At 44.5% G+C, this 11,669-nt stretch overlaps 1 protein-coding gene across 2 annotated transcripts; it reads left to right on the plus strand.

Moving 5' to 3' along the window:
* Positions 1–654: 654 nt before the first annotated feature.
* On the plus strand, positions 655–10,891 carry lypla2 (lysophospholipase 2). Of its 2 annotated transcripts, XM_079367862.1 has the most exons (11): positions 657–671; positions 706–768; positions 5,141–5,233; positions 7,495–7,526; positions 7,702–7,767; positions 7,956–8,003; positions 8,230–8,300; positions 9,196–9,269; positions 9,528–9,629; positions 9,824–9,994; positions 10,114–10,891. In XM_079367862.1, exons 3-11 carry the CDS (start codon positions 5,156–5,158, stop codon positions 10,162–10,164), a joined length of 693 nt encoding a protein of 230 aa, XP_079223988.1. In that variant the 5' UTR covers positions 657–671; positions 706–768; positions 5,141–5,155; the 3' UTR covers positions 10,165–10,891. The 2 variants fall into 2 exon arrangements, with proteins under 2 accessions (XP_079223987.1, XP_079223988.1); XM_079367861.1 differs by having other exon boundaries at positions 655–768.
* The last annotated feature ends 778 nt before the right edge of the window (positions 10,892–11,669 follow it).

Here is an 11,669-nt window from a genome sequence, read left to right on the forward strand (position 1 = left end):
ATTCAATAAAGTGACAGGTACGCTAATAAAACGCTGAAACTAAATCATCTGTTTTGTTTTTTTAAAATAAACATTTTTAGCTTGACAAACAGTACAGACACAAAAGAAATGACACATCTCCGAGGTGAACAAAGACGAGAAGGAGTGAGAAAAATAAAGCAACTTACACAAAACAGTTAAGACAAGATCTGCAACAACTGTAAGAAAGTCAGTGTTTAGTTTTGTTTTTCTTTATTGAGGTCCACAGCAACCTCTACAGAGTCAATCAACATAACAGAAATAAACAGAACAACATTAAATATAACAGCTTCCATCCTAATGCATGACATTACACACTGCTCCTCAATCAGTGCTCTGACATCAGCGTGAAGCAGCCACTGTTGGGTCGTCTGCTGATGGTAGAGAGAACTGGACTCCTCGATACAAAGAAGCCAAAAAAAACAAGTAGGCCTATATTGTGAACATCATTAAAATGTTGCTTTGAATTTAATGGGATTTAAAATATATTACTTTCATACTGTTCATATTCATATATATATATATATATATATATATATATATTTTTTTTTTTTTTTTTTTTTTTATTTATTTATTTTTTTTTTTTACATCGGCGCTGATCTACGGAAGGGCGTTGCTAGGCACTAACGTCACTACGCTCTATTCCCGCCCCTCGGCGCCGACGTCACTACGCTCTATTCCCGCCCCCCCCTGCTTGTGTGCGGCCAGTAGCGGAAGTTCCGTTCCGTCGAGAACTGGGACAGCAAGCTGGTGAGTGTATGAATCTGTTTCTGCTAGCGGGCCGCGGCTGTAAATTATCCCGGTCCAAAATAATTAGTACTCGGGCACCGTGATGCGCGAGGTGTCCTCTGTCAAACGGCTCGCGCTGGAGGCTAACGTTTTAACCGCGAGGGTTAGCTTAAAGTAGACGAAGAAAGACACCGGTAGAAGACAATACAGTTAATGTGTGTGTGCTACGTTAGCTAGCATCTCTACCCCGGTTATTGTGTAGATGTGTGTATGTGTATATGTGTGTGTGTGTGTGTGTGTGTGTGTGTGTGTGTGTGTGTGGCCAGCTAAACCGGGATTAAACTTGCTGAATGCCATCACTGTTGAGGATGATGATGAGGATGGGTCAAATAACATGAGCTTCAACCATTCCTTGTCTCCTTCCTCCTCGACACCTCCTCCACTCGTTTCCTCTTCTTCAAAATGCCGCTGCTCAATTCTTCTTTTATTGTTTTTGATATTAGTCGGGGGGGGGGGGGGGGGGGGGGGTTGTGTCTCTAACCGAGATATGAACCTCCATCATCAGCGGGGTTATCTGCTGCCGGACGGTCCGTGTATAGAAGGAGGAGGAGGGGTGCATGTCACTCAATGCAGCATATTATCCTGTTGTTTGCCAGCCACCCGTAGCCACTGAGCAAAGAGCAGCCTGTGTGTGTGTGTGCAGCAGCCTGTGTGTGTGTGTGTGTGGTTTGACTGCAGCACGCTTCTGTTTTTTCATGTTTTGCCTTAAATGTAATTGGAGTCATGCAGGATGGAGACTCGTGATTTGCTTAAACTTGGCTGTAACACACGCGTCCTTTATCTGCTCTGGCTTTCTTTCCCTTCTTTGTGTCACCCTGAAAAGAAAACGCTTTTGAAATCATCTCTCTCTCTCTCTCTTTTCATAACCAGTAGCATCTCTATTATTTTATTTGGTAAAACAGTTTCTGATGTAGGAGTGATTTACCGAGTTTTTAAGATATATCAATATATTTCCAAAGTAGAAATAATGTGAGAAAATGTCTTTTATATCATTGTAGTTCGTGCTGCTTTATATATGGATTTTGTAATGCAGAAAAGAACTATTATATTATCCTTTTTCCGTGTCGAATTATTTATCAGATCAACACAAACCATCTGTAAACTCCTGTTAATAGTCATGACTCTACAAGCAACTAGTAATTGATTTCCATTCATGTACTTATCAATTATTTCATTGTTTATTTCTGTAGTTGTAAAGAAAAAAGTAAAAGTTGTTTTAACAGCCAGATATTGTTTTAAAAAATTAGCACACAGCAGGTTCGTGGTTATTACTGAGGGTTCCCCCAGGATTACATGCGTCCATGTTGGGTTGACCATGGGGGGGGGGGTTGCACACGGTTCACAAGTAGAGGGTTAGGCTCTCTGTCATACTTTAAAACCAAACCAATAAAATTCAAACGATATTGAAAGTGTTTCGATAATCTGTATTTTTGGGGTGAATCCGGTGCACAATCGAAATGACAAAAAAAAAATATATTGGCAATTTTCGTATGGATGCGATCAGATACTCCAAAAGTGAAACAGATCAGATTGACCTACACGTTCTTTCTCAGAGTATTTAAATCCGACGATGCTCGTACACAGAAGGACGCTTTTAATAACCGCTGGCCTCCTCCCGATGCACAGAGAGGGAGCCATCGTTTGTTAGCGCGTGCATGACACACACACACACACACACACACACACACACACACACACACACACACACACACACACACACACACACACACACACACACACACACCCCACGTGGCCCTTTATGCGGGGTGTGTGCAGTCCAGGTCATCGTGAAGTCTGCGGAACAATAAAGGGGCGTAAAAGTGATTAACGACCTCTTTGCGTACGTTAACTATTCCTGGATGCTTGTCCTCGTCGTTAGGGCAGATCCTCTACCTCTCACTCCTCTACCTCTCACTCCTCTACCTCTCACTCCTCTACCTCTCACTCCTCTACCTCTCACTCCTCTACCTCTCACTCCTCTACCTCTCACTCCTCTACCTCTCACTCCTCTGCCTCTCACTCCTCTACCTCTCACTCCTCTACCTCTCACTCCTCTACCTCTCACTCCTCTACCTCTCACTCCTCTACCTCGCACTCCTCTACCTCTCACTCCTCTACCTCTCACTCCTCTGCCTCTCACTCCTCTACCTCTCACTCCTCTACCTCTCACTCCTCTACCTCTCACTCCTCTGCCTCTCACTCCTCTACCTCTCACTCCTCGGTGTATTTCTCTCATTATCTCTTCATTTATTTCCCTCCACTCTCTTTGTGTCGTCTGCTTTTACTCTCATTATCTTTGCGGCTCAGGCTGGTCCCGTTTTAAACTTAATTACATTTACAAAAAAGGTGTTTTTATGAATGTGGATGAACATCTTGTGATGCACATTTTAATCACATCACACTTTGTTCCCGTCGTTTGGTCCAAAACGAGGTGTCGAGCACGTCTTATTATGCCTGGAAGAAAACTGGAAGGTCCCGAATTTAAAGCACAAACCAACCAAGACCAGCTGCTTCGAAAAACCAGAGTTTAAAAACACTTTCAATACGAGAGAAAGCGCCCAGAAGTAATATTAGTAAAATGTAACTGAAGCAACTAAAAGCAGAAGTGTTGATTCTGACTTCTCAGAACTCGTCAGCGTAACGTCGATTGTAAGCGGCTGATGATGCTCAAGTTCAAAATCCTGCACATCGCCGAGTGACCGCTTGAGGCCGGCTGCTGGAGAACAGGAAGTCACAAACACACACGCTCCATAAGTCAGCAGACATTAACGTGTTTACACACGTCTCGCTGGACGGGCGCGGCTAAAACGCCTCATCTGTCAGCTCGTCTTTAAGTTTCCATCCCGGGGACCGAGCGCCACTTTTAAACTCTGACATAAACTTAACATGCAAAGTGTTCAACGGTGTGCAGCGACAATGTTCTCGGTGTTTTTTAACCACTGAGGTCGTTTATTCCCGACCTTTGTTCTGCACTGAAAGACGCCGTTTCCTGGCGCTTTAACCCTGCAGCTTATTATTCTGCCATTACTCATTTATCAAAGGTCAGGATGTGGGGCAGAAACAATCTTCTTTTGTGCACACTTTGGCTCCTTGAATCACACGTTTACCGCCCGTGTCCGTCTATTTTCCTCCAGTGAACACGACCTTCGGAGGATCATTTGTGCGAGCAAACACATAAAGCAGGGCAGCAGCTTTAAGCTTCCTCTGCCGCAACAGCGGTGGAATTTTAACACCCGTAGTCCGGCTGTAATCCCGCTCCAGGTTTACACATTAACCTCCCCGTCTCCTCATCGCCTGTTTACCAATCAGACCGCTCCCCACCCGTCCCGTCTCGTCTCGTTTCTCGTCTCTCCTGTCCCGCATCATCACAAAGTGAAAGGGCATTAAGGAGAGAAAGCTTCTCCCTTTACTGTAAAACATCCCGATGTGATCGAACAGCTGACTGGCGGCGCAGAGAGGCGCGCGCCTGCCGCCGCTTCACTCTGCAGACCAGGGAGAGAGGGAGGGTTTTCATTTGGTTCACGAGTCTGCCGGTCACTCGCCGACTTCAGAAAGCTTCCCGACACACGCTCAGACTAAAACCTGAAGACTTCCTGTGTGTGGGCTCAGCAGCAGGTGCATTGTGGGTTATTTGTGTGTGTGTAATAGGTATACAGGTTTGTCCCTGAGTGCAGACTGAAAGGCTCGAGTGAGTCGCTGTTGTCGCCATGCAAAGTGTAATCACACCGTTTAAACGTTTGTCCTGTAAATAAACAAAAAAACAAAGAGTGACTTTTTACTGCAACACAGTTTTTAAGTTTCTGCTGTTCTTACTTTTTTTTATATACATGATCTGAGATTATTTTTCTTTTTTTTTTCCGACCAGAAAAGGGCTCGATTTATATGACGTGTGTGTGTGGCGCTCGGAAATGTTCCTCCACTCACCCAGAGCGGCTGTTAAATCTCGTCGCTCTGAGTAACGACCGACGGCTGTGTTTATTAAACATTTGAACATTTTGAAGACGTTCTCGTCTCTTTCACAGCCGGACAGTGGATGACACGGTTTCTGAACACTTTTAATAGATTTTCTAAATTAAACTGAAGCTGCTCCCTCGTGGAAATAATGTCCTGGTTGGCTTTTATAAGGCGCACGGTTTCGCTAATCCTTAAGACTTTAAAAACTGGAAAGAGAGAGAGAGAATTTAATAAGATGTAATCAAATGACTGCAGGGCCTCAGGTGTGAGCTGGTCCAGCAGCTGCTCAGGACACGGGGAGAGATGTGCACAGCTTTTTATAAACCTGTTTGTTCTCCATGTTCGTGTTGGGCTGATGTCTTCTGTCTTCTGTCTGCAGCATCTTCTACAGTGTATGTGTGGCAACAACATGTCTGTGCCGCTGCTCACCGAGGCTGTGACGGTGTCTGCCAAGGAGAAGGAGACCGCGGTGGTGAGTAGAAACCACTAATCCTCGCTCAGATTTATTTTATTTTTTTTCATGAAACTGAGAGCCATGAAAGGAGCTTAGAGAAAGCTGAGCGGAAGAGAGACTTGAATCTTTTTCTTCTGCAGATACCTCTCAGGCTGGCTGCGTTAAACCACATCAGATCTATGCTTCTCTGGCCCGTCGTTGAAAATTCAAGGATGGGCCGAAGTTGAATTTAATATTTAAGTTAAAATGAGCGGTGCACGCTCAGCAGGCATTTCTCTTTCTGCTCTTTTTTTCCAGACGTCTTTTATCCCCTGTCGTCTTGTCAAACTGATTCCATCAACATGGCGTTTTTTTAGCTTCACAAACACACACAGTTTAACATGCACACACACACACAGTTTGACATGCACACACACACACAGTTTGACATGCACACACACACACACGGTGCCGTGCTCCTCCGTTTGACCCACTGAAACCGTCCCTCCTCTGTGACTTCTCTCTTACTACCTCTGAAGACGGTGAAGAGGGGCGATCACTTCGTCCCCCCGTTGAGTCTTCAATGATAGTTAGTTCAGAGGCGTCACAGGGGCGTAAACATCACGGCGATCGGCTGAATAAAGCTACCGACATCGTGTTACACAAATGAAATCTTAAGAATTGTTAAAGTTTCTTAAAAATTTTTTTTTACAAACAGTTAATTAATTATCCGATTCGGTAGCTGAATGCATCTTCAGATGGAGCTTAAAGTTAGTGCAGGGAATATTTACAGCTTTATCTTTTTATCGGTAAACTGAGTGAGTGAAAAGGCTGAAATGATTTATCTTGTGTGTGTATGATTGCATCTTTTTGTCAATACAAATAATTGGCATTCTATGTGTTCTATCCTGTACTGTCTTTTCTTCTGTGAAGCACTTTGGGCTGCATGTTTCATGCATGAAAGGTGCTGTATAAATAAAGCTGGTTCCTCTTCTCTGTAATCAGCAGCCACGCCTGCAGCTGCAAACAGGTGATGTAACAGGTTCATTACAGGAGGCAGCACATTGTGTCAAAGCTCTGCTGGATCTGAGGGATGAAAATGATTTTTTTTAAAAAGGAGCTGAGAGAGAAAACAAACCAAAATCTGAAACATTAAAGACGAACGTTTGAACGTCCTCTGATATCGGGCCAGTGAGCGGCGAGTCGTCGGCTTCATGGACTGTTTTTACTTCCTTTCATGGTTTCTCTGCGGGGAGTGTGTGTGCGTGTGTGTGTGTGTGCGTGTGTGTGTGCGTGTGTGTGTGCGTGCGTGCGTGTGTGCGTGTGTGTGTGCGTGTGTGTGTGCGTGCGTGCGTGTGTGTGCGTGCGTGTGTGTGTGCGTGTGTGCGTGCGTGTGTGTGCGCGTGTGTGTGCGTGTGTGTGCGTGCGTGTGTGTGTGTGTGTGTGTGTGTGTGCGCGTGTGTGTGTGTGTGTGTGTGTGTGTGTGTGGAAACTGATAGCCGGAGCTAATCCTGGAAAGAACAACAGATTGGCACACATGTCGGGGAGCAGCAGAACAGCTTAGTGATGTAATCTCATAAACTGCATGGAAGTTCAAAGATGGGCTTGAATATCGTGCTCCGCGTTCGTCAAGGCGACTTTTAGCACGGAGCTCATTTCCTGCACGAAAGGTCACATGACGTGCTTCACACAGGAAACACAAAAATTAAACTACAGATAAAATAGGAGGAGAAGAAAGATGATAATTATTTGAGTTTTAAAGGCTGATTTTGTTTTTGACCTGGATTTTTTAAATGTTTACGTTCGGTGCACATCTCACCTCTGATTGGCTGTTCGCTCCCAGGTCTAGTCAGGACTCTGGACTGAACCAGGTCACCAGACTCGGTAGGTCTGAGGTTTTTGTGCTTGCTTCAAACATTTCAAACAAATTTAATCTGGATCTTTTCCATTCAGTGACGTGTAGAAATTCAAAGAACTTTATTTATCCCCTCGGGGCGGCACAGCCGGTCGATCACACGAGCAGCGACGCGGGGAAAAGGAATCTTTGTCAGCTTTGTGCCTGTTCATGTTGCCCTCATTTACATCACAGTTAAAACGGCGAGCTTCAAGTGAAACACACTCTCAACTCAAACTTATTTAATCTGATGTGACCTGGGAGCGAGTGTGACGTGTCGTGTTAGCAGCTTTAATGAGGATGAAACACGGAGGGCTGGTTGTCTTCATTTCACTGTCGACGGTGACGAGGAGCTCAAACTCGGATAAGCGACGTCCCGCTGAGTCATGTTCTGTTTGTGTTTCAGGTGATCTTCCTTCATGGACTGGGAGACACCGGGTGAGTTATGTTTACATCTTCTTCTTCTTTCACTGAGAGGAAGGACTCTCACTGTGTCGTCTGTCTGTCACATAATGACCTTCAGACGCCGTTATTCTCGCTGGTTCGATGTAAAGAAGTCGAACTCAAATAGTTTATTTCTGTTTTTTATTTATTTATTGTTTTCTCCTCTCAGGCACGGATGGGCGGACACTCTGAAGGAGATCCAGCCGTCTCATGTCAAGTTCATCTGCCCGCACGCGTAAGTCTCCCCTGATCCTTCCCGTCGAGGCTCCGAGCACTCGTAGATTCATACGTCAGTCAGAGTACGGACGCGTTCTACATGTACAATAAAAATATAATACTAATAAATTTAATGACTCAAATGATCTCCTTTTTATGGAGTTTAAGATCTGTTTTTTAAAATGTTTTTATTATTCCTTCCTGCAGGCCCTCAATCCCCGTCACTCTCAACATGAAGGCGACGATGCCCGCTTGGTGAGTTGGCGTGATGAACGAAACCGCCTCCAAGCTCAACAGTGGGTGCTATTGTTTCCGTGGAAACGACAATAGGGCACCCATACTGGCAACTGACAATACTGTGATTGTATCTATTGATCTGCTTTAAACGATTGTGTGTGTGTGTGTGTGTGTGTGTGTGTGTGTGTGTGTTTGTGTGTGTGTGTGTGTGTGTGTGTTTGTTTGTTTGTGTGTGTGCGTGCAGGTTTGACCTCATGGGCCTCAAACACGACACCCCAGAGGACGAGTCTGGAATCAAGAGGGCAGCGGACAACAGTGAGTCCCATCCCATGGCGTTCAGGGATCTTTAGATGATGTGGTTGTTACGTGTTCTGTCCACTAGAGGGCCTCCTATCACGACAAATACACATCAGGAAGTACTGGCAGCTTCCTGCTCTGCTCAGCAGTGATTAAGCTGATGATCATATTCATCTCTTTATGAGTTCTTAAACGCACAGTGAGAGAGAAGACGCAGCTTTATGGAACGGGACGCGACAACTAAATGATTCAAAATGCATGAAAACTATTCGAGCAGCAAATCTTCACACGCTTCAACTACCGCAGGAAAAAAGTAGAGTTGTTGTTGTTGTGAAAGTTTTAATGAAGTTGAATGTTTATAAACAGGCCGATCTTTCCTGTCGTGCTTTTACATTTCTGTACTTCTTGTTATGTATCTACGTATCTCTGAGTTGTAGTTGTGCTGCACGCTGGTTCAGTGGTCAGGCGGTTCCTGGTTTGAATCCTCGTCTGACAGGAGCGTGTTCTCCCCGTGTGTGCGTTCGGGTAGCTTCATAGCTCACTCTAAATATCCTGAAGGTGTGAATGTGATTTTGTTTTTTTGTTTTTTTTCTGGTCTCTACATATCCGCCCTGTGATTGGCTGATGTAGCCTTCCTCTCGTCCAGTGATAGCTGTGATTGACTCCCTAAAAGGAAATGTGGTTTAGATATTGGATGGATAAAAGGATGAATTGCTGTAGCAAGAAAAGGAAATACCTCAAGCTGAACGTCTGTTAGACTTTATATTGATGACTAAGCATCACTCTGTAACTCTAGTTTAGATCGCCATGTTGGCACTTAGCTATCTGCAACACATCTCCTCTTCTAAACGCTCAGCATGATGTTCGTCTCTCTGACATGTTTGAGTAACATTGTTTTTATTTTTCCATTTAGTCAAGGCGATAATCGAACACGAGGCCAAAAATGGGATTCCCCCGCACCGCATCATTCTCGGCGGCTTCTCTCAGGTGAGGACTTTGAGTTTATGTTGCACGAAAGAAAACGCTGGATCAAAGTTAAAGACTAACCAATGAGACATCGTTTCCCCGCCGATGCTGGGCTCCCTCATGGAGCCACGTTAGATATATTTTGATTATCTCCTAAAAGTGTTTTCTCGACGTTAGACTGTCCTACCCGTCTGTCTCTCGGAACATCGATAATCACAATAAATTAAGACCTGTAAACCGATATTAAACTTCTCTCTCTCTCTCTCTCTCTCTCCTCAGGGTGGGGCTTTGTCCTTGTATACCGCCTTGACCTGTCAGCATCAGTTGGCTGGTGTTGTGGCCCTCAGCTGCTGGTTACCACTTCACAGGAGTTTCCCATCGGTACGTCCAAACCTTCACTGGGAGAGAAGTCTCAGAGCTTCGACACGTTGTACAGTGAATGAATGCAGCACATTTAACCTGACTTCAATCCTCTGGAAACCCCCCCCCCCCCCCCACACACACACACACATTTCCACCATAACCATCTCCCTTCAGGCTTACGTTCTAAGTCTGCTCTGTGTTTGAACCTTCAGGCGTCAAGTGGCCACAAGAACATCCCGATCCTGCAGTGCCACGGCGAGAATGACGTCATGATCCCGCCGCAGTTCGGTGCCATGACATACGAGAAACTCAGATTGATAGTCAACCCCGATATGGTTAATTTCAAAACGTATCCAAACGTCTCTCACAGCTCCTGTCCTCAGGTACTCCACCTCCACACTCTTTTATTTCTGTTGATTTGTTTGATCCACTTTGTTTCTCACATGACTTCAGAGTTGTTGTTTTTTTTTTATTGCAATAACTTTATTTTTCTCACTCGCAGGAGATGGAGGCTGTACGGGAATTTATCGAGAAGTATTTGCCCCGAATCTGACCTCACCTCATCTCATCCCGCCCCCCCATCCCCCCCACTGTGACCCTCTGAGACACTGACCTCTCACCCCTGATCTGCCGCTTTCCCACAGGAAACAGCCATGAACACCGCGACAACAACAACAACACCATCTTCTGCACACATTGACAACACACACATACAAACTGGCACAACAACACACAGACACATAATCATGATAATTTGATCCACACCGCTTTTACCTGCAGATTTGATCAAACAAACACACTGATCGGATTTTAAAAATAAACCAAGTGCTCGAGCTCACAAGTCTTAGCCTTTCAGAGGGAGAGACGCTGACTCACACAAACAAACATTCCCTTTGCTTTGAGTTAAACATAACCTCTGTGTGTCACCTCTCCGCTCGTACCTCATGTTGCTTCTCTTTCTTTGAACCGTTTTTTCATCGCTGTGACATTTGCGAGAGATTTGGTGGAAAACCGAACAGTAACATCGAGTCATTTAGGGATGCACCAATCTGGCTCTTTTTTTTTTCTTTTTCTTTTTTTTTACTCTCTTAACTGATTCCTTGGGTTTTTCGGTATTGACAAATTCAAAATGTCCTCCTACATTATGACTGTTAAATGGGGGGAAGATGGTGAGTCAGTGGGTTTTGTTGTATTCTGCAGTACAAGGGGTCGTGACTCAGAGAAGATAGCGGTTCATGATGTTGGCGTTGTAAGCATTAAAAACCTCCAATCAAATGACACTTTGGCTTTTTTCTTCCTTCAAGCAAATGGACAATATTAGAGCCACATTGAGCACGATGATTATGACCTTAAGGCGAAACAGATACCCCAGGTTAGACTCAGTTTGTACAATAACACCACAATACCGATTCAAAGTAGGTATGGGACTAATATCAGGATCAGATTGTGCATCCCTATTACTGTAGTCAGACTGGAGCTCGCTTCCCAAAATGACGTCCATCAGGGTAGAACTTTTTTTTTTTTTTTTTTTACTCAAATTGACCGACTTCCTTTAGTTTGCACTGATTGAAATATGATTGATTAAATCCAGAGGCTCTCCGGAGCACTTGGCAAAAAAAACAAAAAAGAGAATGCAGAAATTGACCCATAATTCTGGAAATACTGGATGTTTTAGTGTCTGAGGCAACCAATGGTGACATGTTTTGATAATAGGCTGAGCAATTTACAACTTCATGGAGGGATGTTGGCGCCCTGGAAGCTCAGCTACATCCTGCAGTTCATGTTTCAATTGAAGCCGAAACAATTTCCTGTCTCCTGCTGTTATTTTACCTCACAGCGGGTGAAATTCAGTCTGACTGTGACTTCACTCAGTGAGTGCTGGTTTCACACCAACTCTTCCCCTTGCAGCCTGATTGGGTCGTGCATCTCTTAACTTGACCTCTTAACCTTTGAACGCCCCTTTACCCTAACAAAGAGAAAGGAGGCCCTGCATTACTGTTTAACTATAAGTGTAATGAAGCGTCTTGGAAAATCTAAATTACATCCAATTGAAATAAA

The sequence above is a fragment of the Symphodus melops genome, assembly GCF_947650265.1.
Source record: "Symphodus melops genome assembly, chromosome: 18".
NCBI lineage: Eukaryota > Metazoa > Chordata > Actinopteri > Labriformes > Labridae > Symphodus > Symphodus melops.